This window comes from Triticum aestivum, chromosome 7A (genome assembly GCF_018294505.1).
Source record: "Triticum aestivum cultivar Chinese Spring chromosome 7A, IWGSC CS RefSeq v2.1, whole genome shotgun sequence".
In the NCBI taxonomy this organism is placed as follows: Eukaryota; Viridiplantae; Streptophyta; class Magnoliopsida; order Poales; family Poaceae; genus Triticum; species Triticum aestivum.
Genome location: NC_057812.1, coordinates 523,193,898 through 523,215,512, shown reverse-complemented (window position 1 = coordinate 523,215,512; position 21,615 = coordinate 523,193,898). Strand labels below are relative to the sequence as shown.

At 52.2% G+C, this 21,615-nt stretch overlaps 1 protein-coding gene across 1 annotated transcript; it reads right to left on the bottom strand.

The window, feature by feature from the left end:
• Positions 1 to 3,754: 3,754 nt before the first annotated feature.
• LOC123147966 (protein BZR1 homolog 3) lies at positions 3,755 to 7,176 on the bottom strand. Its single transcript, XM_044567301.1, has 2 exons — positions 6,702 to 7,176; positions 3,755 to 5,107 (listed from the first exon to the last, which is right to left on the bottom strand). Exons 1-2 carry the CDS (start codon positions 6,960 to 6,962, stop codon positions 4,289 to 4,291), a joined length of 1,080 nt encoding a protein of 359 aa, XP_044423236.1. The 5' UTR covers positions 6,963 to 7,176; the 3' UTR covers positions 3,755 to 4,288.
• Between the last annotated feature and the right edge of the window lie 14,439 nt (positions 7,177 to 21,615).

The following is a 21,615-nucleotide window of genomic DNA, read 5'->3' as shown; positions in this document are numbered from 1 at the left end:
ATTCCGATGGATGCCAACGTAATGGATTATTTCCCTGGCCAAATTGATCTGCTGCCTCTCGTGTCTTTGTCTCCTTTGCCGGCTGCTGCCGCTCCTATTAACCAGCGTGTAGGTCTCCGCAACAGAGACGAGGAGAACACGGCTCCTCTCGGACTCGGTCCTGATATTTTGTTCCAAAACAGAATCTCGTACGCTACCTTGCAAACGCCCGCGCCGGCTTCCTGAGTGTTGGAAGGGAGAAAGGGTTTTGGTGAAATTGTCATTGTATTGCTTGAGCCTCTTGGGCATATATATAGGAGTACATGATCATCTTGGAGTGCAAGGCAAGGTAGAATAATATCCTACGCTATCCTAGCTTTCCTAATAATCATGATACTCAACATTCCCCCGCAGTCACAACGGTAGCGACGCAGACGGTGAGATTGGAGAAGAATCCGAAGGCAAGCCGACGAACACCCCCCCACAGTCGTAACGGTCGACACATCGCGGAGTCGTGGCTGGAGTGAAAACCAACGAGGTTGCTCAAGCAGGCGGTAGCCCTTTGTGCCGTTTGTCGATGTAGCCGAGAGCCGAGAGTGGTGTAGCCGTGGTCGAGGTAGCCACGCGTAGAATCTCGTGGTCGATGTCGAGTCGGGGAGCCGGTGTCGAGGATGTCGCCGTGGAGCCGCTGGCGCAAGAGCGCGCCGAGTTAGCATGGGCACAGTGGTGTCGAAGTAGTGGTGCGCCGGGAAGAAGACGTTGTTGACGACGCGTCGCGGCGGGTTTGCCAAGTCCGGGGACACACCGTAGACGAAGGCACACACCGGTGTTGCCAGCACCGGGCATGCATAGACGGACGAAGACGAAGTTGACGAAGCGCCACACCAGGCTTGGCCCGGGGAAACATCGTGAACGAAGGCACACATCGGTGTTGTCAGCACCAGGCATGCATAGACGAGGACCTGCACAAGTTGTACGCCATGTCGGAGGAGTTGGAGAGGCCAGCAAAGAAGGACTCGACAACGGTTGCGGCGTCAATCAGCGCGGAGCCGATGTCGCCTGCAGTTGTCGGAGTAGACGAAGTGGTCGGGGTAGATGACGGTGACGCTGGCGACGGGCCGGTGCTGGACAAAGATGAAGGAGGTGGACGGGCGGCGGTGGCTACATGGGTAGCGGCGGCGGCCAAAGAAGAGCGGCGGCGGCGGCCTGACGGCAGCAGCGGCGGCTAGGTTAGGAGCGCGGCGGCGGTGCTCGAAGTAAGCGAAGAACCCGACAGCATGACGAAGACCGGCGCGGACGGTGGCGTTCCCGCGCCATGGAAGGTGGCGCGGCGCATACCACGTAAAGTCAACACGCGTGGACGATGAAGTGGACGGTGGGCCGCCGCACTACGGCCCGAAGGGGCGACGTAGCGGCGGCGGGCAGGTCGGGGTGACGGCGGGAAGACCTCGGGGCGGCGGCAGGGACCGCGGGCCACGGCGTGACAACCCGAAGGGGCGGCGCGGCGGAGGAGCGCGGGTCGGTGCAACCGCGGGGACGACCTCTGGACGGCGGCGTGGACCAAGTGCCACGCTCGCTACGGCCCGACGGGGCGACGCAGTGGCGGCGCGAGGGTCGGTGCTGCCATGGGGACGACCTGGAGCGGACGGTCTCTGGGCGGCGGTGGACCGCGGGCCGCGCTACTACGGCCCGAAGGGGCGACGCAGCGGTGACGCGGGTCGGTGCAGCTGGGAGAAGAACCACGGGGTGGCGGCGCTGCGGCCCGACGGGGCGACGCAGCGGCAGCCCATTGCTCGATCAGTAGAGGGGCGCACTGAACTCGGGACGGTCTTCACGGGGCCTGCGGAGGCGCGCGCAACCGACGAGCCAGGTCGGTCGCACGTCGTAGATGAGGCGGATCGTGGCGGCGGGCGGGTGATCAATCCGATCGCGGACGAGGTTGGAGACACCGCTCGGTGGAGGCGCGGTGGCGGCGGAGTCCAAGATGAAGCCGGCGGCGGCGGGCGGCAGGGCGGCTATGATTGGCCGCCACATGGCGCGAGGCCGTCGGGTCGGGGTGAAGCAGGTGTCCCGGTTGGAGCAGGGCGGTGACGACCGGCGTAGATCAACGGGCGAGCCGTCGCACGAAGGGCGGCGGTGTAGAGCCGCCGCATGACGCGAGGCCGCCGGGTCGGGGCGACCGGCGGGCCGACGCAAGGACGCCGCGCGAGGCCGCTCGGTCGGGGCGACCGACGGGCAGACGCGCGGACGACGCGCGAGGCCGTCGGGTCGGTGAAGAAGCCGGCCGATCGCGCCGGTGTTGGAGTAGAGGCGCACGGGATCGACGGCGGCGATGGGCGACGCAAACCGGATCACATAGACCGGAAAACCAAAAAAGAGATGCCGATCAAAGTGACCGGCGAGAGAAAGAAAACCCGGATTAAAGGATCGGGGAAAAAGACTCTTTAGGGCAGACGGCCAACATGACCGGCGGACGAACTCTAGGTATGGGCGGCGCGGCCCCCGGCGGCGGTCATGGAGGCCGACCGCCTCGGGGGCGGCGCGCGGGTGCGGAAGCGGCGTCGGCTAGGGCTTAGGATCAACTTGCGATAGATACCATGTTGGAAGGGAAAAAGGATTTTGATAAAATTGTCGTTATATTGCTTGAGCCTCATGGACATATATATAAAAGTACATGATCATCTTGAAGTATAAAGCAAGGTAAAATAGCATCCTAGCTTTCCTAATAATCACGATACTCTTCCCGCAAAAAAATAATAATAATCACGATACTCAACACTGAGCGCTGCCATCATCTGGCCGCTCCACGACCTGGCGTAGCTGCACAATTCCAATCGATGCATCGCTGCCGCCTTCTGAAGCGCACTTTCGCTGCCGCCGCTTCCGCGTTTGTGACCGCTGTAAGCTCGCCTGATTGATCCTTTTAATCCATCGCCACACGTCAAGCTTGCTGCACGTACACGTGCCTTTTACTGATATGCTTTCTTCAATCTTGCCGAGAACCACGCCGCACCCGGCTGCATCTCAAACTCGATTCTTCCTCCAGATCAACAATCCGCAGCCTCCGAACAACCTAGCTCATGATACCATCTTTTAGAATAAATTCAAGGCATACCGTCGATCATTCGAGAACCAAGCAATCACACAAGCACGACACCGAGATTTTTAACGAGATTCACCGATATGGCTACATCCCCGGGGCCTGACTACGGGCGCTCCTTTCCGTGACACCGTCACAATACCGCACACCGGCCACCCGGGCGCCGGCACACGCCGTCGGCTCCCTCTTGCGCGTCTATGCTATTATGTTGGCATAGATTACATCGTGTGTCTACTCCCGCTATATAAGAGAGGCTTAGGACACAAGTGTCCTATCAGGACACGACTCCATATCCTATCTAAACACAATACAACTCCTAATCCAACTGTAACCTACCTTGTACACAATATTCGACACAACTCTAACAGGAGTGACGGCGGCAGCCGAAAGAGATCCTGTGATTAGCTTTGTTTGCAAGGGAAAGAAAGACAGCAGTTTTCTTGCTTGAACACCTCCAAGATCCAAGCAAAATCTCTACCTGGAAACATCTTGTTTCAGCCACTGAGCTACCAACGGAGCTCACCTTCCCTGGGGAAAAGGGGATACCAGTGATCACCACATCGGTAAAACCATTGCACCAAAGGGTTAACTGCTGAGCTTCCCTACCAGCTACCGCTGAAAGGATCCAACAAGAAGATGAACACAAGGAAATTTCTAACAGCTCTAACCAGCAAAGACACAAAGAATCAATGAATGAAGAGAATGGTCCACCACATACAATGTAGTAGCAGTACTACACACTTCTGACAGAGTGCGGCGACAACAGTCATATCAAGGACAACTGAAGCTTGGTTTTCATTGCAAATGCCACAAGACTTGCATCTACTGCTTTGCCTACTGATGACAAATGGCCTCCGCCATTCCATTTCTTCAACATGCCCAGGGTGTCCTGCCAGCATTCCTTGCCGTTTTTCCATCTTTCATTTTTTTTTTGCTTAAGTAAGAAAAAAAGAAGAAATAAGCTAACAAAGTTGCATAATGTAGCTAAAATAAGTCCAGACCAGACCCTCGAAAGAGGATGGATATCATCTGCAGAGGACCGTCGAAACGATCCCTCAACTCCCTTCTCTCTTTCAACGAACACCCGACTTGTAGAACATCAGAACGCAGGGCTTGTAGAACATCAGAACGCAGCCCAAAGTAAGTATGATGAAGGATAAGCCCAGGCGAAGAAGAGACGGACACTGCAGCAGCAGCACGATGCCATGATCAGAAGGGCTGCTCTCCACGGGTCCTCGAGCTCCCGAGGGTGAGCTCCAGCTCGTCCGACGCGCATTCCTCGTGTATCCGCTCCCCTTCCCACGCCTTCACCAGCCCAGGCGACCCATTGTTGCCGTTGCTGTTGCTGCCGAACGCGAAGTCATCCGGCGCCCCGTCGGCCATCTCCATCTGGACGTCGTGGTGAGCCGGCGCGTGGTCGCCCATCACCGGGGAGCAGGTCCCGCTCTGCCCAGGGGTGCACGCCCTCGACGAGCTCGCAAGCGCGATCCCAAAGGGGTTGTGCGAGACAAGGTTGTACGTCGGCGACGAGGGCCCGGCGGACGATATCTGGAACCCGGCCAGCCACGCCGGGTCTGGCGCGACGTGGTGGCCGGGGCTCGGCGGCGTGGAGTTGGGCAGGGAGGTGTAGTTCGCCCCGGCCCATGGCGGCAGAACGCACTGGCTCTCCCAGTCGGTCTTCATGCGAGGCGTGTGCGTCGGGGAGCTGGACGGGGGCGTCACCGGGGCGCTGATGGAGCCTCCGTTGAAGTAGAGGTGGTGGAGCTGTGGGAGCTTGGAGGAGGAGGCGAATGACGGGTTCGACGAGAGGTTCTTCAGCCACGGGATGAGGGAGCTTCCCTCGACGCCACCAATGAAGTTGTTCCCGCCACCGAGAGTGATGTGGGAAGAGGATCCGGAGCTCGGGAAGGAGGAGGACGCAGGGCTCGGGTTGTACGAGGCCCGTGGACTCGGCTGGTATGAAGAGCAGGGGCTTGCCGAAGCAGACCTCATTGGATCAGGACGCGCCTGTGGAGGAGGTTTGCATCCCTGAAACATGGAGAGCAGAACAATCAACAATCTGGTTTATTCCATGCAAAGAAAACTCTGTAAGCTATTGTAGACAGCAACAACGTCAAAGAAACTCTGCTATGGAATTAGATGCTTTCATGGTTCTCAGATATTAGCCTTTTTTTACTAACGTCAAAGAAACTCTGATATGTTACTAATGGAATTAGAAACCAAGAAATGCATAGTAAAGTACTATCTACTTCTGTTGCTGAAAGCAAATGGTAGCATGTGCAGAAGGCAGGAAGATCATAGCAAGAGCGTTGTTTTCAGATTAACATGGACATTAAGGGTGCCATATTGTAGTGTGATTCATGAATTTCCAATGTGAATCTTCCTTTTACATCATTTTACCTGGATGTAAGCGTGTAGATTCTAATATGAACCATTAATTTGCATCATTTTACCCGGATGTAGGTCATGTTTGACGCAGCATTTTACTCTGGCATGGTCATGTTTGTCTACGACACCTCCGGAAAAAATGTAGTATAAAGACAACTGCAGGTTCTTGAGAAAAAGCTTATGCGAGAGAAATATACAGGCAATTGAAATGTTCCGGGCAAACACAATTAATATTTTCTGCCCCCTAACTACTCCCTCCGTCTCAGTTTACAAGTCCTGTGCGTATACCTAGGTTGCCAATTTTATCACCCTAATATAAACTATATAACAAAAAAATTATACCGTTTGAAATAGAACATCTGAAGTTTATATTGATATATTTTTTGTAATATATGACTTATATCAGGTTGGTCAAATTAACGACCTAAGAGTACGCACACGCCTGTAAACTGTGAGAGAGATAGTATAGAAGTTTCTCTATTTTTAAGTAGGTAATTATGAAACTTCATTGTGTTTATTATTGAAATCCAAAATCAGGAGTTTGCTAAAACTGAGGAGGCCGCGTCGCATTCCCCATTCCCAAATCTAGCTAGACCCCATTGGCCTTACATGGCAACCGAACTGCCTAAATCGCAAGAAAAACAAGCATCTCCCAAGGCAGCAAAACAGTTCGAAACTTGTTTGTATTCCTTTTTGACGAATCATAACTCCAGAGGATGCTAAAACTGAGGAGGAAGCGACATTGCGATTCCCAGTTCTTGCATCTAGCTCCAGCTCCCCTGACATGACCCAGAAGCAGCCTAAATCCAACCCCAGCAGCACAGCAGAAACCAAAGGAGAAAGTCCAATTAAAATTTTGAATCAAAAGCAAGCAAGAAAATTTCCAAGTAAAAGCAAAGGAGGAATTGCACTTGGCGCATCCAAGAACAATCCTCTAAAAGCAACAAAATGACCACAGCAGAATCCCTGACTTCCCTCGAGAACCAACCGAATCCAAGCAAAAACCGAGCGCGAACGCCCCAAGTAGCAGAGCTGGTCAGAGCAAACACACGAGCACGCTCAAGAAATGCGCAAATCGAAGCCGCCGCCGCCACCTCTGGCTTAGGCTGGGTGTCAGGAACCACATGGTCTCGCGGAGAGATCGGGCGGCGGGGCAGAGGAGGCCATTGCGAGGAGGAGCGAGCGAGCATGAGCAAGAGCAAGCAAAGATTGGACGGACGGAGGGATGGATTACCCTGCGGTAGGTGGTGCCGTCGGGCTCGACGACCCAGCCGGCCTCGTTGCAGAGCGCCTTGAGGACCTCATTGTTGTCGCAGTGCTTGGGGAGGTTGTAGTTGCCGTAGGCCCTGAGGCCGGTGTAGATCTTGGCGGCGATCGCCCGGCGCCGCCGCTCCCTCCGCCGGTTGTTCTCCCGCTCCCTCCACGTGGGCACCCTCGTGCCGCCCAGCCCGTGCCCGCCGCCGCCGCCGCTCCCTCCCGCGGGGCCGTGCATCATCGGCGCGCCCGCTGGGAGCACCCGCCGCCGCTGGATCTGCGAGGAAGGGCCAAGGGCTCGCCGCGCTGCTGCCTCGCTGTTTCTTGCGGCCGCAGCTCTCTCAATCTCTCGCTCGATTGTGGGCTGCTTTGTTTAGTATTTGTGGGGAGGAAGAAGGAGGAAGTGGCAGGAGAAGTCTGAACGCAGCTGCTGCCTCATGCCGCTGTCCCGCTGGCTTAAACGAGTGGGAATCGCCACCTTTTCTTCCATTATTATCTTACGCTCGGCTCTTACCACCTTCCCGTTTTACCCCCCGCATTTACCCTTCTTTTTCGCGGGATGCCCTCCGCCGTTCATGGGAGCATAAAATAAATGTATTGTGTGGTTTTGGAAGCCATTTAGTACGTACTTAGTTTTTTTTAGGGGAGTACGTACTTAGTTTTTGCTTTCCCGTCCAAACATGCTACGTTCAAACATTGTACCGCGTCCTCTGGTAGTGTACAAAGCGTAGATACGATCAGAATGAAAGGACCAAATCCGGCCATAAATTAACCCTGGCGTCGCCCGTACTACCCTTTACCCGGCGTGGCACGGACGGCTCGAGGGGCAGACACGGTATTCCCCACGGCCCGTTACGCGCCGTAACGACATCCCAGCACAGCACGGTCGTCATCATCACAACGACCCAAAAGGTAAAAAAACATCTCTGACGAGCCGGGCCCAGGCGCCATCGCGCTTGCTTTCGCGGTCAAAACGGAAGGGGGGAAAGGGGCACGACGTGGGGTGGGGCGGCCGCAGACACGAGCCGTTGCCCGGACCGGACGGGGATCGCGCGGCGGCCGAATCTTTGCCCCCCTTTCTTTGGCGGGGCCTCGGCGTGCATGGCCGTGGGGACCGCCCGCGCGGCGTCCGGCCGGCCGGCCGGCCTCGGGATCCACGGCGGCAGGCCTAGCCTACGACGACGACGACGAGAGCGAGGCCGCTGACGCCGTGGCAGTGGCAGTGGCAGTGCGGTGGCGCTTTGCTCGGCGTCGGCGCCTTGGATCCCGGGGCGTTTTGCTCGATGCGTGCGGTGCGCGGGCGCCTGCGGTTTCTAGTTTTACTCTACTAGCGTGCTGCTCGGGCCTCTGTTGGAACTCGGAGCGGAAATGTCGCGGCCTGGCCCTGGCCCCTAGCTAGCCCGGACTTTTTCGGTCGGCACCGTGACGGAGCACGAAAGCACGTACGTACGTGCTGTGCTGCCGGGTGAGGTTTCCTTGCACGCTTTTGTTTTGCGCTCGCTCGCTTTCCGTGGTGACGAACGTCTCGTGGGATTTTCTCTTTTCGCTCGGACGGTGTTTTCAGATGCTGCTACTGCTAAGGCAGAGCCACTGAACAAGAACAATATTATCTTAGATATATAGAAGCGCAAAGGGAAGATCCTCCTTATGTACGCACCAAGGTGGAGTATCTTTGGGTGGAGTGGAGGTGCCGTGGCGGTTTGACCGGGCCGTTTGCTTGATTTACCCTAGCAGCCAAGTGAAGAACGACATTGTGACATGATGGTCGACGTTGCATCAGTCGGCGATCGAGTATCTGCCCTAGTACTAGCAACTTCTGAACAGAGGCTTTGGTTGCTTTGTTTCTGGATCAAAAGTTGTGTTTATGAATTATGAACCCCGATGGCAATGAGTGAGGTTGACCAACCATGTAGACGTAGGCTCCCCCCGTCCATCAAATTAACAAAAGTTTGCAAAACACTGCATGTGCACTGGATTAAACAAGACAAGCAGTTACGTGATGATGGTTCTGTTCCGACAGGTTGATGAATTCAATGGTCTATTATTCCCATGTAATCCACTCTGGTGCTCCTCTACTTACACCATCTCGTCTATACATACACCATAGAATAATCTCTACGTGTGTGTGGGTGTAGCCGCCGCCTAGCTAGCTAGCCCCGTGTCCATTTGTCAAGGCTCGGTGGCATGCAGGTGCTGACAAGCAAAACATGACAAACACATAAATGCCAGCCAGCCTGCTCCGATCCTCACTAGTGCTAGTTGAGACTATAATCAACCTACGTGTGCTTGTTTTCTCCCTAGCAAAAGTTAAGAGTAGCACTACTTGTTTCTTCTGATGTTTGGGCAGACCAATTCTGCCCGTTTTAGCTAAGCCATCGTGCTCGTGCACCGGCACCATGCATCCTCTCCTATCCTATTGCCAAGCCAAAATCATGCTAGCACACTTCGAGGCATGCATGCATATGCATGGATGGAGCACGACACGCCGTGAAAGGCAAAGCCACATGCAGGTACATCGAACCTGTGCGTGAACCGATCCACGAGCGAGCTTTCGGTACCACCTCCCGCGCGCACATTCAAGCGCGCAGTGAGCCGTCGCCGTCGTTCTCCTTCTCCGACCGCCGATGGTCCATGCCCGCCCGCACACTGTATGCGCCCTGCTCCTCCTTCGGATTCCAGCCCATGGATGGAATGGAACATCACGCCGCTCCTTTTTTTTTTCCTCCGCTCTCAAGGCGCCCCACTCTGGGCCTGTCTTTCATGGCCACTCCTCTTTTTCGGTCGCCCCTGCCGCCAGCTTCATCTGGTAACAGTGCCAGGATCACAGGTGAACGGATCACGAGGTGGGAAGTGCCTGCGATTGCCTCTCGGTGGTTCAAAGGATTCACTCTCCCATCCGGGACAGGTCAACGGTGGGTTCGATCATCGCTGATATCAAGATGGCGTGTCGAGCTTTGTCTTCGGTCTCGTTTATGCATGTTGGTCGGCATTGTAATATTTTAGCTCATGCTTTAGCTAGATCTAGCCTGAACTCTGTGAATCCTTGTGTTTTTCATTCTGCTCCGGATTACATCCGGAAAACTCTGTGTAACCTGTTTGCTTGATTAATAAAGGCCGAGGTTCCCTAAAAAGATAACAGTGCCTGCGATGTGCGGTTGCAGTACGTACTCTGTGGTAGTACATGTTTATCATGCACGCTGATGCCGCAATTCTCCGTGTCTCTCTCTCTCTCTCATCTGTCATGTCGTCTAACCGAAACAATGTCCGGACACTGGTATCGGATCAGATTGCGCTTAACTGTCAATAGGATCAGATTCTTGAACAGGAGGATGTACATCTCGTTTATACTTGCAGACGGGTCAACATCGTCTGCCTTTGATGAGAAAATAGGCAGTTTTTCGATTAAATTAATCCATGAATAAATCATGAGCATGACATGGACAGCATTGATAACATACTGATTATGATCTAACAGAGCATGTACTACGCATATAGTAGAGACATCTACGCATACCGCTAGTACTGCTACAACAGAAAGAAACACGAGAGGGATAAGCGATGTATACCCTCCAATCGGCCACGCGGTGGCGGTGGCGGTGACAGCAGCCGCGGCATCCTCGGCGGCCTTCTTGTCGGCCTCGGCTTTCTCAGCGGCGGCACGGTCGGTGTCGGTCGACATGGTGATGATGAAGGTGATGCGGACGTAGATGAACAGAAGCGAGCAGTCGCGTAGTCGCTACCCAAAAACCTAATCGCCCCTCTCCCCGTACAGGATCCGGAGAGGCGTGGTTTCGGAGGCCTGCTCTCCCGTCAACCGTGTACGCGGTGAACGGGACGGAGTCGCCGGCGGCAGCAGCAGCAGAGGAACGACGTGGGCGTGGAGGCGGAGATGCGTTCTGTTTCGTGACGGCTAGGGTTGGCAGCGCCCCACATATATATATGTGCGGCCGCGCGTGGAGAGACGTGGGCTGAACCCACGTCCAAGTCGGTAGCCCACGATCCGACGTCTCAGATCGTGGCCCCACCTGTCAAAGACTCTCCGTTCCTGACCGGCAAAAAGAAGCGCATAGGAGTGAGCTCGGCTCGGCTCAATCCCGCAACCCGCGGCGCGTCGTGACGAGGCGTGGCGTGGCGAGGCGAGCGGAGGAGGAGGAGTGCGCGAGGGCCTCATCTCTTCTCAAGCTCCAATAGCATGAGGGAGAGAGTCCCTTATAAACCACTCCAACTCTCCTTCCACTTCCAAGGTGGGACTAAACTTCCCACACACCTAGTGCCATATAACCCACATGGGCCCTTAGAGATTTTCCAGAAATTGCAATATGGGCCTAGAGCCCATCTCAGATTTCAGCAATCCCCCACCAGATCTCGAGGGCCCATAGTGTCCTCTGTTCCAAATACTGTTTTGATATACTAGTGTTTCAGTGAAGACCTGTTAAGGTTGAGCTTCACCTAGAGCAAGTAGCTACATTCCTTCACAACTGAACAATGGACTATGCCTTGAATTGTCAGTTTGGCGTAAAGAAGTTTCACCACATGTCTTACTAGTACTGGGCTGCCGAAGGCTGACCCCTCGGGTGGAGCATATAAGTCACACTCCTGGCCTATTCATGAGTTTACTAGAGATCACCCCAATCTCATAGACTGTGACTAGCAGTCGGGCTCACATAGGTGTGTTCCTCCAAAGATCGCTCTGTAGGATAGCATCTTGCTTATACATATAAGCCTTGGAACACATTAAGACAATAGTCATCCTTCCGTACAGTTTCCGAGAGTATTGCATCTCCAACGGAGTGGGTTAGTAAAGTTACTCTCCTCAGTTCACCACTGGCTTGTTTCCCCAGGTCCTACTTCACGGGATCTCCGATCACATAGGTTGGGTTACCACCATGGTAACTCATGTGGGTTTCATACCCATCTCCCTCGATGCACTATCTATCACTACACGTGATAGCCCTTTCGTAAAGGGATCTGCCAGATTCTTAGCCGTATGGACATAGTCCAACGCTATCACTCCGGAGTTTCTTAATTTTCTGACAGCCTTTAATCTCATTCTTATGTGTTTGTTGGACTTCATGTTGTCCTTTGAACTCTTCACCTTGGTGATGACAGTCTGATTATCACAGTTCATAAGGATAGCCGGAACCGGTTTATCAACCAGTGGCAAGTCCATCAAAAGATCTCGAAGCCATCCTGCTTCAACACCAGAAGTGTCTAATGCTGTTAATTCTGCTTCCATTGTCGATCTCGTTAAGATCGTTTGCTTGCAAGACTTCCAAGAAACAGCGCCACCTCCAAGAGTAAACATATACCCAGTTGTGGCCTTCATCTCATCAGCATCAGAGATCCAATTCGCATCACTATACCCTTCAAGTACCGACGGGTCTCCGGTATAGTGAAGTCCATAATTCATAGTACCTTTGAGATAGCGCATAACTCTTTCTACAGCATGCCAATGTACATCACCCGGTTTGGAAACAAACCGGCTCAGTTTGCTCACAGCAAACGCGATGTCAGGCCTCGTTGCGTTCGCTAGGTACATCAGTGAACCAATGATTTGAGAGTATCTCAATTGATCTTTAGCCATGCCTTTGGACTTTCGAATCAACACGCTAGGATCATATGGTGTTTGAGATGGTGTGCAGTCCGAATATCCAAAGCGACTCAACACCTTCTCAACATAATGGGATTGCAGAAGTGTGATCCCACCCTCATTATCTCTCAGTAGCTTGATATTCAAGATAACATCAGCCACACCAAGATCCTTCATCTCAAAGTTCTGAGACAGAAAGGACTTAACCTCCTCAATGACTTTGAGGTTGGTTCCGAATATCAGTATGTCATCAACATACAAGCACAGTATAACTCCTTCGCCCCCACCATGGCGATAGTATACACATTTGTCAGCTTCATTAACAACGAAGCCAACAGATGTCAGAGTTGTATTAAACTTATCATGCCATTGCTTAGGTGCTTGCTTTAGGCCATATAGAGATTTCAGCAACCTACACACCTTTCTTTCCTGACCATCTATCACAAAGCCATCTGGCTGTTGCATGTAGATTTCCTCATTTAGCTCTCCATTCAGAAAAGCTGTCTTGACATCCATTTGGTGGACGAGAAGACCATGTGAGGCCGCCAACGAGAGTAATACTCGAATGGTGGTTAGTCTAGCCACAGGTGAATAAGTATCGAAGAAATCTTCCTCTTCTTTCTGGTCATAGCCCTTGGCCACAAGTCTAGCCTTGTACTTTTCAATCGTACCATCGGGCCTAAGCTTTTTCTTGAACACCCACTTACATCCCAGTGGTTTGCAACCATAGGGACGGTCGGTGATCTCCCATGTCCCATTAGCCATGATGGAATCCATCTCGCTACGGACCGCATCCTTCCAGTAGTCAGCTTCTGGAGAGGCATACGCTTCTGAAATAGAAGTTGGAGTATCATCCACGAGGTACACGAAGAAATCATCACCAAAGGTCTTTGCAGTCCTTTGTCTCTTGCCCCTACCAAGGGTTTCCTCGTCATCCTCCTCAGGATTTTCATCATGTGTTTGTTCATAATATTCCATAGGGATGGCAGGTTCAGGAGTCTCCTCAGATTCCTGTCTAGAAGTGCTTTGCATATCTCTCATAGGAAAAATATCCTCAAAGAATGTAGCATCCTTAGACTCCATAATTGTACCGATCTTCTGGTCAGGTACCTCAGATTTCACTACTAGAAATCTATAGCCAACGCTGTTCTTAGCGTAGCCCAAATTAATGCAGTCCACGGTCTTATGTCCAAGCTTACGCTTTTTGGGGATCAGCACGTTGACTTTCGCCAAACAGCCCCAAGTGCGCAAGTACGAGAGTGTCGTCCTTCTCTTTGCCCATTTCTCATAGGGAGTGATCTCACTATCCTTTGTCGGAACTTTATTCAGGACATGACATGCCGTCAATATAGCCTCCCCCCACCATGCCTTGGATAAACCCGATGTATCTAACATGGCGTTAACCAAATCAGTTAGAGTACGGTTTTTCCGCTCGGCAACCCCGTTTGACTGGGGTGAATAGGGAGGCGTCCTCTCATGAATAATGCCGTGTTCCGCACAGAAGGAATCAAACTCACTCGAGAAGTACTCTCCACCACGATCTGACCGGACTCGTTTAATTTTCTTTTCAAGTTGATTTTCAACTTCTGCCTTATAGATTTTAAAGTAGTGTAGAGCCTCATCTTTAGTATTTAACAGATACACAAAGCAATATCTAGTGGAATCATCTATCAATGTCATGAAGTATCTCTTTCCACCTTTAGTCAACACACCATTCATCTCGCAAAGATCAGAATGTATGAGTTCTAATGGTGCCAGGTGTCTCTCCTCCGCGGCCTTATGAGGCTTGCGAGGTTGCTTAGCTTGCACACATGAAAGGCACTTAGAACCTTTGGCTAAAGTGAAACTCGGGATTAAATCCAACTTGGCTAGCCGCGTCATAACACCAAAACTAATGTGACAAAGACGTGAATGCCAAACTTCAGATTCATTAACATTCGAATGAATATGGTTCACGACTTTATTACAAAAATCTGCGAGGGAAAGGCGGAACATCCCTCCGCTCTCATAACCTTTTCCAACAAATAGTCCATACTTAGTAACAACTAATTTATTAGACTCGAATACCAACTTAAACCCTTCTCTACATAGAAGGGAGCCACTAACGAGGTTCTTCTTGATGGCGGGGACATGCTGCACGTTCTTCAGCTGCACGATCCTTCCTGAAGTAAACTTCAGATCGACCGTGCCAACACCATGAACAGAAGCACTCGCGCCATTCCCCATCAATACGGACCCGTGGCCTGTGACCTGGTAAGAAGAGAACAATGAAATGTCAGCACACACATGAACACCTGCACCTGTATCCACCCACCAATCGGTAGGCTGAAACACTGAAAAAACAGTAAATAAATTACCGTACCCAGATGCACCATTCTCATTGTTGCTCACAATCATGTTGACAGACTTGGAGTCCTGTCCTGACTTCTTAAACTTGTTTGGGCACTTGTTGGCCCAATGTTCAGCCGAACCACAAGTAAAGCAGCCCTCATCCTTCTTGTTCTTCTTGAAGGTCTTCTTACCCTTCTTCTTAAAGTCGGCAGTCTGTTGGACACCGTTCTTTCCCCTGGGCTTGTGGGAATTGGAGTTCTTCTGATGCACCATATTGGCCACAGAAGTTCCTTCGACCCCTTTTCCGTGCGAGTCCTTTGCCCTTGAGTTCTGCTCAACACTCAGATGGCCAATGACATCCTCCACGGAGAATTCACGCCTCTGATGTTTCAGAGTGGTGGCAAAGTTCCTCCAGGAATTGGGGAGCTTAGCGATTATGCAGCCCGCGACAAATTTGCCCGGTAACTCGCACTTAAGAAGCTCAAGCTCCTTAACAATGCATATTATCTCATGAGCCTGCTCCAATACAGGACGGTTTTCAACCATCTTGTAATCGTGGAACTGCTCTATAATATACATCTCGCTCCCTGCATCGGCAGCCCCGAACTTAGATTCGAGCGCCTCCCACAAGTCCTTGGCAGACCGCATATGTAAATATGCATCAACCAGCTTATCTCCAATCACGCTCAGAACTGCCCCGAGGAACACCACGGTGGCCTCCTTAAACGCCTTCTCCTGTTCAGGAGCGATCGTTCCTGTAGGAGTCACACCGGCGACCCAGAACACGTTCATGGCCGTGAGCCATAAGGTGGTTTTAGTCTGCCAACGCTTAAAGTACGTCCCCGTAAACGGGGACGGTTTCAGTGCAGCAGCAAAACCAGAATTCGAAAAACTCCTACGGATATTAGGTTTTTGGATTGATGAGAAAATAGGCAGTTTTTCGATTAAATTAATCCATGAATAAATCATGAGCATGACATGGTGATGATGAAGGTGATGCGGACGTAGATGAACAGAAGCGAGCAGTCGCGTAGTCGCTACCCAAAAACCTAATCGCCCCTCTCCCCGTACAGGATCCGGAGAGGCGTGGTTTCGGAGGCCTGCTCTCCCGTCAACCGTGTACGCGGTGAACGGGACGGAGTCGCCGGCGGCGGCAGCAGCAGAGGAACGCTGTTTCGTGAGCCCCACCTGACCGACAAAAAGAAGCGCATAGGAGTGAGCTCCGCGGCGCGGCGCGGCGCGGCGCGGCGGGGCGAGCGGAGGAGGAGGAGGAGTGCGCGAGGGCCTCATCTCTTCTCAAGCTCCAATAGCATGAGGGAGAGAGTCCCTTATAAACCACTCCAACTCTCCTTCCACTTCCAAGGTGGGACTAAACTTCCCACACACCTAGTGCCATATAACCCACATGGGCCCTTAGAGATTTTCCAGAAATTGCAATATGAGCCTAGAGCCCATCTCAGATTTCAGCAGCCTTTAAAAAGAAAGTCAAGGCAGATCACCGGCAGCAGAAGTATATATATATATAACTACTGCCGCTACGGAAATGCTGTTTGATCGATCAACTTGGCAAAAGAGAAAGAGACTGGGCCTCGGCCGAACAGAATTTCCCCCCAATGCTCATATTCCAAAGGCATGGATGCATGGATGGGTAATTAATCTGATCTTTGAAGACCCCAATCATGACGAGCCCAAAGCGATCGACGCAGGTGGCCAAAGCCAGCCATCATTTCATTTCTCCCCACGACATGTTAGGCCACCCAGAGGCAGAGCGCACATGCACGGCTACTACGATCAGGGCAGGCAGGCAGGTTACCAAGACGGTCGACATGATGGCGGTCAAATGCGAGGAGCTTTCCTCAATCATCGTCATCCTGGCCAGAGTTGGAAGCCATACAAAACTGGAGGCCGGTGAGGGTGAGCCGGTGTGCATGGCCAGGGGCAGGTGGTGGCACGTAGTAGCACCAGCTCGCCGCATCGCCGTGCTCTGCTGCCCTCATGGCCATGTATATTTGTCTCTGGAGTGCTTGGGGAGACCGGTCCGGCTTAATCAAATTGGGCGCTCTTTGCCTGGAGAGTGGGCGGTTAGCGCAAGCCCTAGCCTGGCATTGCTTACTTTGACGGGCGACTGTTCCCTCTGGTCCGACTACGACGATGCCCCATGCGTATGGCCGGTAGCGAGGAGGGGGGGCTCCGTATGGGTGCCGGTGCCGCCGACCTGTCCGCGTCCGGGCCTGTCCAAAGGCGGCACGCCCATGTGGGCGTTCGTGGCGAGGCGATGCACGGTGAGGGCGATGCTGCTGGTGGCTTTGGTCCATCTCTCGTGGAGTTTCTCCGTGGATGGCGGTGGCGGGTACGTACCTACGGTCCCCGCGGATAACACTGCGTGTAGTTAGTTCAGGGATCCGCATTAAGTGCAGTGCTAGTGGTACGCGATTACGCAATCGAATCGAACGCGCACCACGCGACCAACAGCAGCAGGCCTGGTGTGGGCTGTGATTTGATCTGATGCGGTTCAGATGCCACTGCTGCTGCACTAATGCAAGGTTCGTTTGTTCTCTTCTGGGAAATTAAGGATGGCATCGGCGTGCAGGAGCTTCGGAAAGAGGACGCTGTGCCGACGAGTCGCAGCTTATCTTGGACCGGGGAGATCACGGGCCAAAGGGAAAGGAAAGGAAAGGAGAGTGCACGGCAGCTGGAGGACACGTACGACCACGGTACGTGATCGTTGTAACCGACCACACGCCGCATCGTTCGCGCACAACAGACACGGCCGGGCGCCCCCAGCGCGAGCACGCAGGCGGTGCGCCCCACGGACACGGAGGGCAAGGCGCCAGTAACATGCAGTACGATCGACGACGCCCCGGGGCGATGATCGGCTTGGCCGAGCACGCGGCCACCTCCGCCACGGGAACAGCAGCTCTGGGCCTCCTCGGATTCGATTCGCGTCGCACTCGCACCCGCACCTTCTTCTCCCCACCGCGTGCATCCGTCCACGCGACGCAGCAACGCGAGCGACGGGGCCGAGAAAGTAAAGCGGGCACGGACTTTGGCGCCCGATGGAAAGCAGCCTCGCTCGGTCCCTGCGTCCTCCTGAAGCCGCTGCCCGTTCACGCACAGTAGTATCCGTAGTCGTGAGTGACAGAGCGAGGCTGCTGCTGGTGGCAAATTTGACAATTTTGACCTTGGGGCGAAATTAATTCACGAAATGAACTGCCCGTGAAACTATTTCACAGCACTGACCCTTTTGTGTAGCGCCCGCCACACAGGCGTCACACCATACGGTGCAACGCCCAGCTCTGGGGCGTTGCACGCCTGTCCACCGTGGCAGCCCTTGGGCCCGCACCCAGTAGTGCAGCGCCTCCGAGCTAGGCGCCACACATGTAATGTGCAGCGCCCGGCCCGTAGGCGCTGCACTGTGACTTAGATGCCAGCCGCCCCCTCCCCCTCCCCCCACCCCACCCATTCATTCCAGCAGTTACAGAACAGGCGCGCCGGCGGCTTCCTCCTCTCCCCCTCTCAATCCCCTCTCCCAAATCCTTCAGATCCGACGATTTGGTCCGTGCATTTCTTCACCAATCCATCCTAGAAGGTACTCTCCTCCGATCCCCTTCTTTCTATCCATAGAAAATATGATATTTTGAAGATTTGGGGAATCCTTGTTTGATTAGATTAGATTAGAATCTTGCATGTATTAGAACTTTGCATGTATTACAACCCTTGTTTGTTTGATTTGTGGAACCCTAGTTTAGTTTATGGAAGAGTTATTTGTATGAAGTAGGCATAGTTTATGGAAAAGTTATTTGTATGAAGTAGGCCTAGTTATTTGTGAAATCCTAGTTTATTAGTTTTGTTTGATTTGATATGGTTGGATACATAGATTGGTACGGTTGCATCTAGTAGGCGTACTTTAGTTTATTTGTATTCAAAAGATAATCGTGTTGACAAGAAAGCTTTCTTTCAAAATTGTTAGGATGGTTTGGCTTCTTGATGATCACTAGGACAAACAACACCGGTCGTACGCTATGGCGGTGGAGCAGCGGGTAATAATGAAAGTGGCCTGTTTTATGAATTTCGTATGTATTTCAAACACAAATGCCCCATATGTAATGTTATGAATTGTTTGTTTGTAGGAGTTTGCACCTTTGAAGCTTCGTTCTCACGGGGTCACCCTTGGGTGGATGCTCTATGATGAGCGATACACACCGTATGTAAGGGAGACAGGACTTCTCCCTTTCATTCATATGGTCAGACGGTCGACGCCACCCAACAATGCTCCAGCACTCACCGCGCTTATTGATCATTGGCGGCCGAAGACACATAGTTTCCATCTACGGACTGGGGAGATGACAGTGACGCTCCAGGATATTGCTATGATCACCGATCTTCCTATCGATGGGAATCCTCTATGTATGAGCACCGATTTCGATGGGTGGCGCGCGCAGATGCATGCCCTTATCGGTATGGTTCCTCCGGAGCCTCCGGAACCAGCAGCAGAAAACAAGAAGGAAAGAGTCGCAGCCGGTGCTACTTTCACGTGGATTACTGAGCACTTTGGTACTTGCCCACCGGAAGCTGATGAGGACACGGTCAAGACATATGCTCGTGTCTACATGTGGTATGTGATATCCAGGACTATGTTTGCTGATGGCACAGGCAAGAATGCTCCATGGATGTGGCTGAAGGCGTTGACCGTCTTCGATAGCAATTGGAGTTGGGGTTCGGCGACAGTGGCTTACTTGTATAGACAGGTATGAAGTTGTTTCCTTTTCACTTCATTGCTACATTATGAATGCGATCTTGCTCTTAATTGAACCATGTTCTCTTTTATGTGCAGTTGGACGAAGCCTGTTATAGGTCATCTGGAGGTATTGGTGGTTGTTTGCTCGCACTTTCCATATGGAGCTGGGAGCGTTTGCCGGTTGGACGTCCGAAGAAGGTGAAGTACGATGATTGGGACGACAAAGGCGACCTACTACGGCTACCCACTTGGGCTTACAAGTGGGATGTGATAAATGAGACGACAGATGATCCCTCGGTCATGTACAAGTTGTACCAGAGCGAGCTTGACGCGATCACGCCTGAGCAGGCGAATTGACATTGCATAAGTGATTATGATGCTTCTATTGCAAGTCAATATCAATTTTGCATTCTATCCCATTTTGCAGGTGATATGGGAGTCGTATGGAACAGGAGATAGTTTTGGTAACCCTTTAGAGTTCAGGCTGAATTCGATGTGCACTAGGGATAGGGATCTCTGGCGTATGCGGTGCCCACTCATATGCAACTGGGCGGTTGAGCTTCACCTCCCACATCGAGTGCGCCGTCAGTTTGGTTTGTTCCAGGCACATCCGCCGGAGTGGGAGGACACGGACAAGTTGCTACACGCGTAAGATATAATTAACCTTGAGTACTTAGCAGCTTCTCGGCGGTTTCGATGCTACTAATATTATGTTTCTAACTTGCAGGTTGGATAGGAAAAGGCAGCGGAAGATTAAGGATTGGGCCAAGCATCACAGAAAGTATGTCGTACATTTTGCGCTTAGTGTGGAGCAAGCTAGGGCTGGAAAAGAAGTCCAGCTTCATGAGCACTGCCCTGTAGCGTTCAACAACTATCTCACATGGTTTCTTGCAAGTACCCGTGTGGAGGTATGCAAGCTGGCGTATGCTGAGGAGATTTTGGAAGAACCCATTGTTTTTGATGAGGTAGCCCAACACCAATACAACGCATTAGTCAGGAAAGGCAACTCAGTGATCCCTTCAGCTCCAATGATGAACTTTGTGGTATTTGCCCTTTTTGCTTTTCATTCACACTATTCACATCTTCGCTTGCCTAACACGTTAATACCATTTCTGTTCATAGCGTGCCCAGATCAAGAAAGCAGCTGATGAGACCGAGACTATTCTTGAAACAACCCCGACTGGCAAAAGCGATGGAGAAGGTGCACTTCGAGCATTCATCAAGGTTCACATCTCCTTCAAACTAGCACTTAACATGTGTTGCTACGTTCGATGTCTCATTCACTTGTACATGTTGCAGCGCCAGGGCCAAAAGTTAAGGCGGCTATCAAACCTTTTTGGTTGTCGTGACCCCGAGTATGTATCACCAGAACGGTCTAGGTCGGCGACACCATCAGATCCCGCTTCGGGCCAGAGCCATGGTGATCATTTGAAGGATGAGGATGTGGGTGTGGTCACCCAAGAGGTATGACATGAGCATATATATCCAATTGTTGATGCATTGCTAACTATATCCTCACACACGGTCTTTCCATATCTTTTGTTGATGCATAGGTTGCTGATGATGATATGACCTTGGAGACGTACCAGGTTAGGTCTGCATACATGCTAAAGTCTAGGAAGGGAATCAACAAGTACACACCTGAAGACTTCACCGAAAGAGGCAAAAGAACGGTCGGCACCTCGCGGATGGCGGCTTTGGATGACTATTTGGATGACGATGTCGATGACATGGAGGAACCGGAGCCGGAGCGGGAGCGTGTTCCTCTTCCTAGGAAGGTGAAGAAGTTAGCCAGCAAGAGGGGGGGAGCAGCCAAAAAGCGCTCAAGGAACTAGCTCTTCTTAGGAACCAGCCATCGTCCTTTATTTGTAATGTCGGTGAACTTGGAGTTGTTATGTCGGTGAACTTGGAGTTGTTATGTCGGTGAACTTGGAGTTGTGGTAGCCCTATGTTGAACTTGATTCTCTTTGTATGTCTTAGTTATGTTGAACTTGGAGTTGACGCCTTAGCAATGTTGAACCTGATCCTTTATGTTGCACTTGTTGTCTTAATAATGTTCAACTGTGACTGAAATGTGAACTTAAAGTTTTTGACTGCTTATTCTAGGAAATTATGCAATATACCTGAAAATGACCAAGTTTACAAGCTACAGCCGCTGCAGCGCCTAGCTTGGAGGCGTCACACTGTACAGTGCAACTCCTAGCTCCCGGGCGTTGCACTGTACAGTGTGGTGCC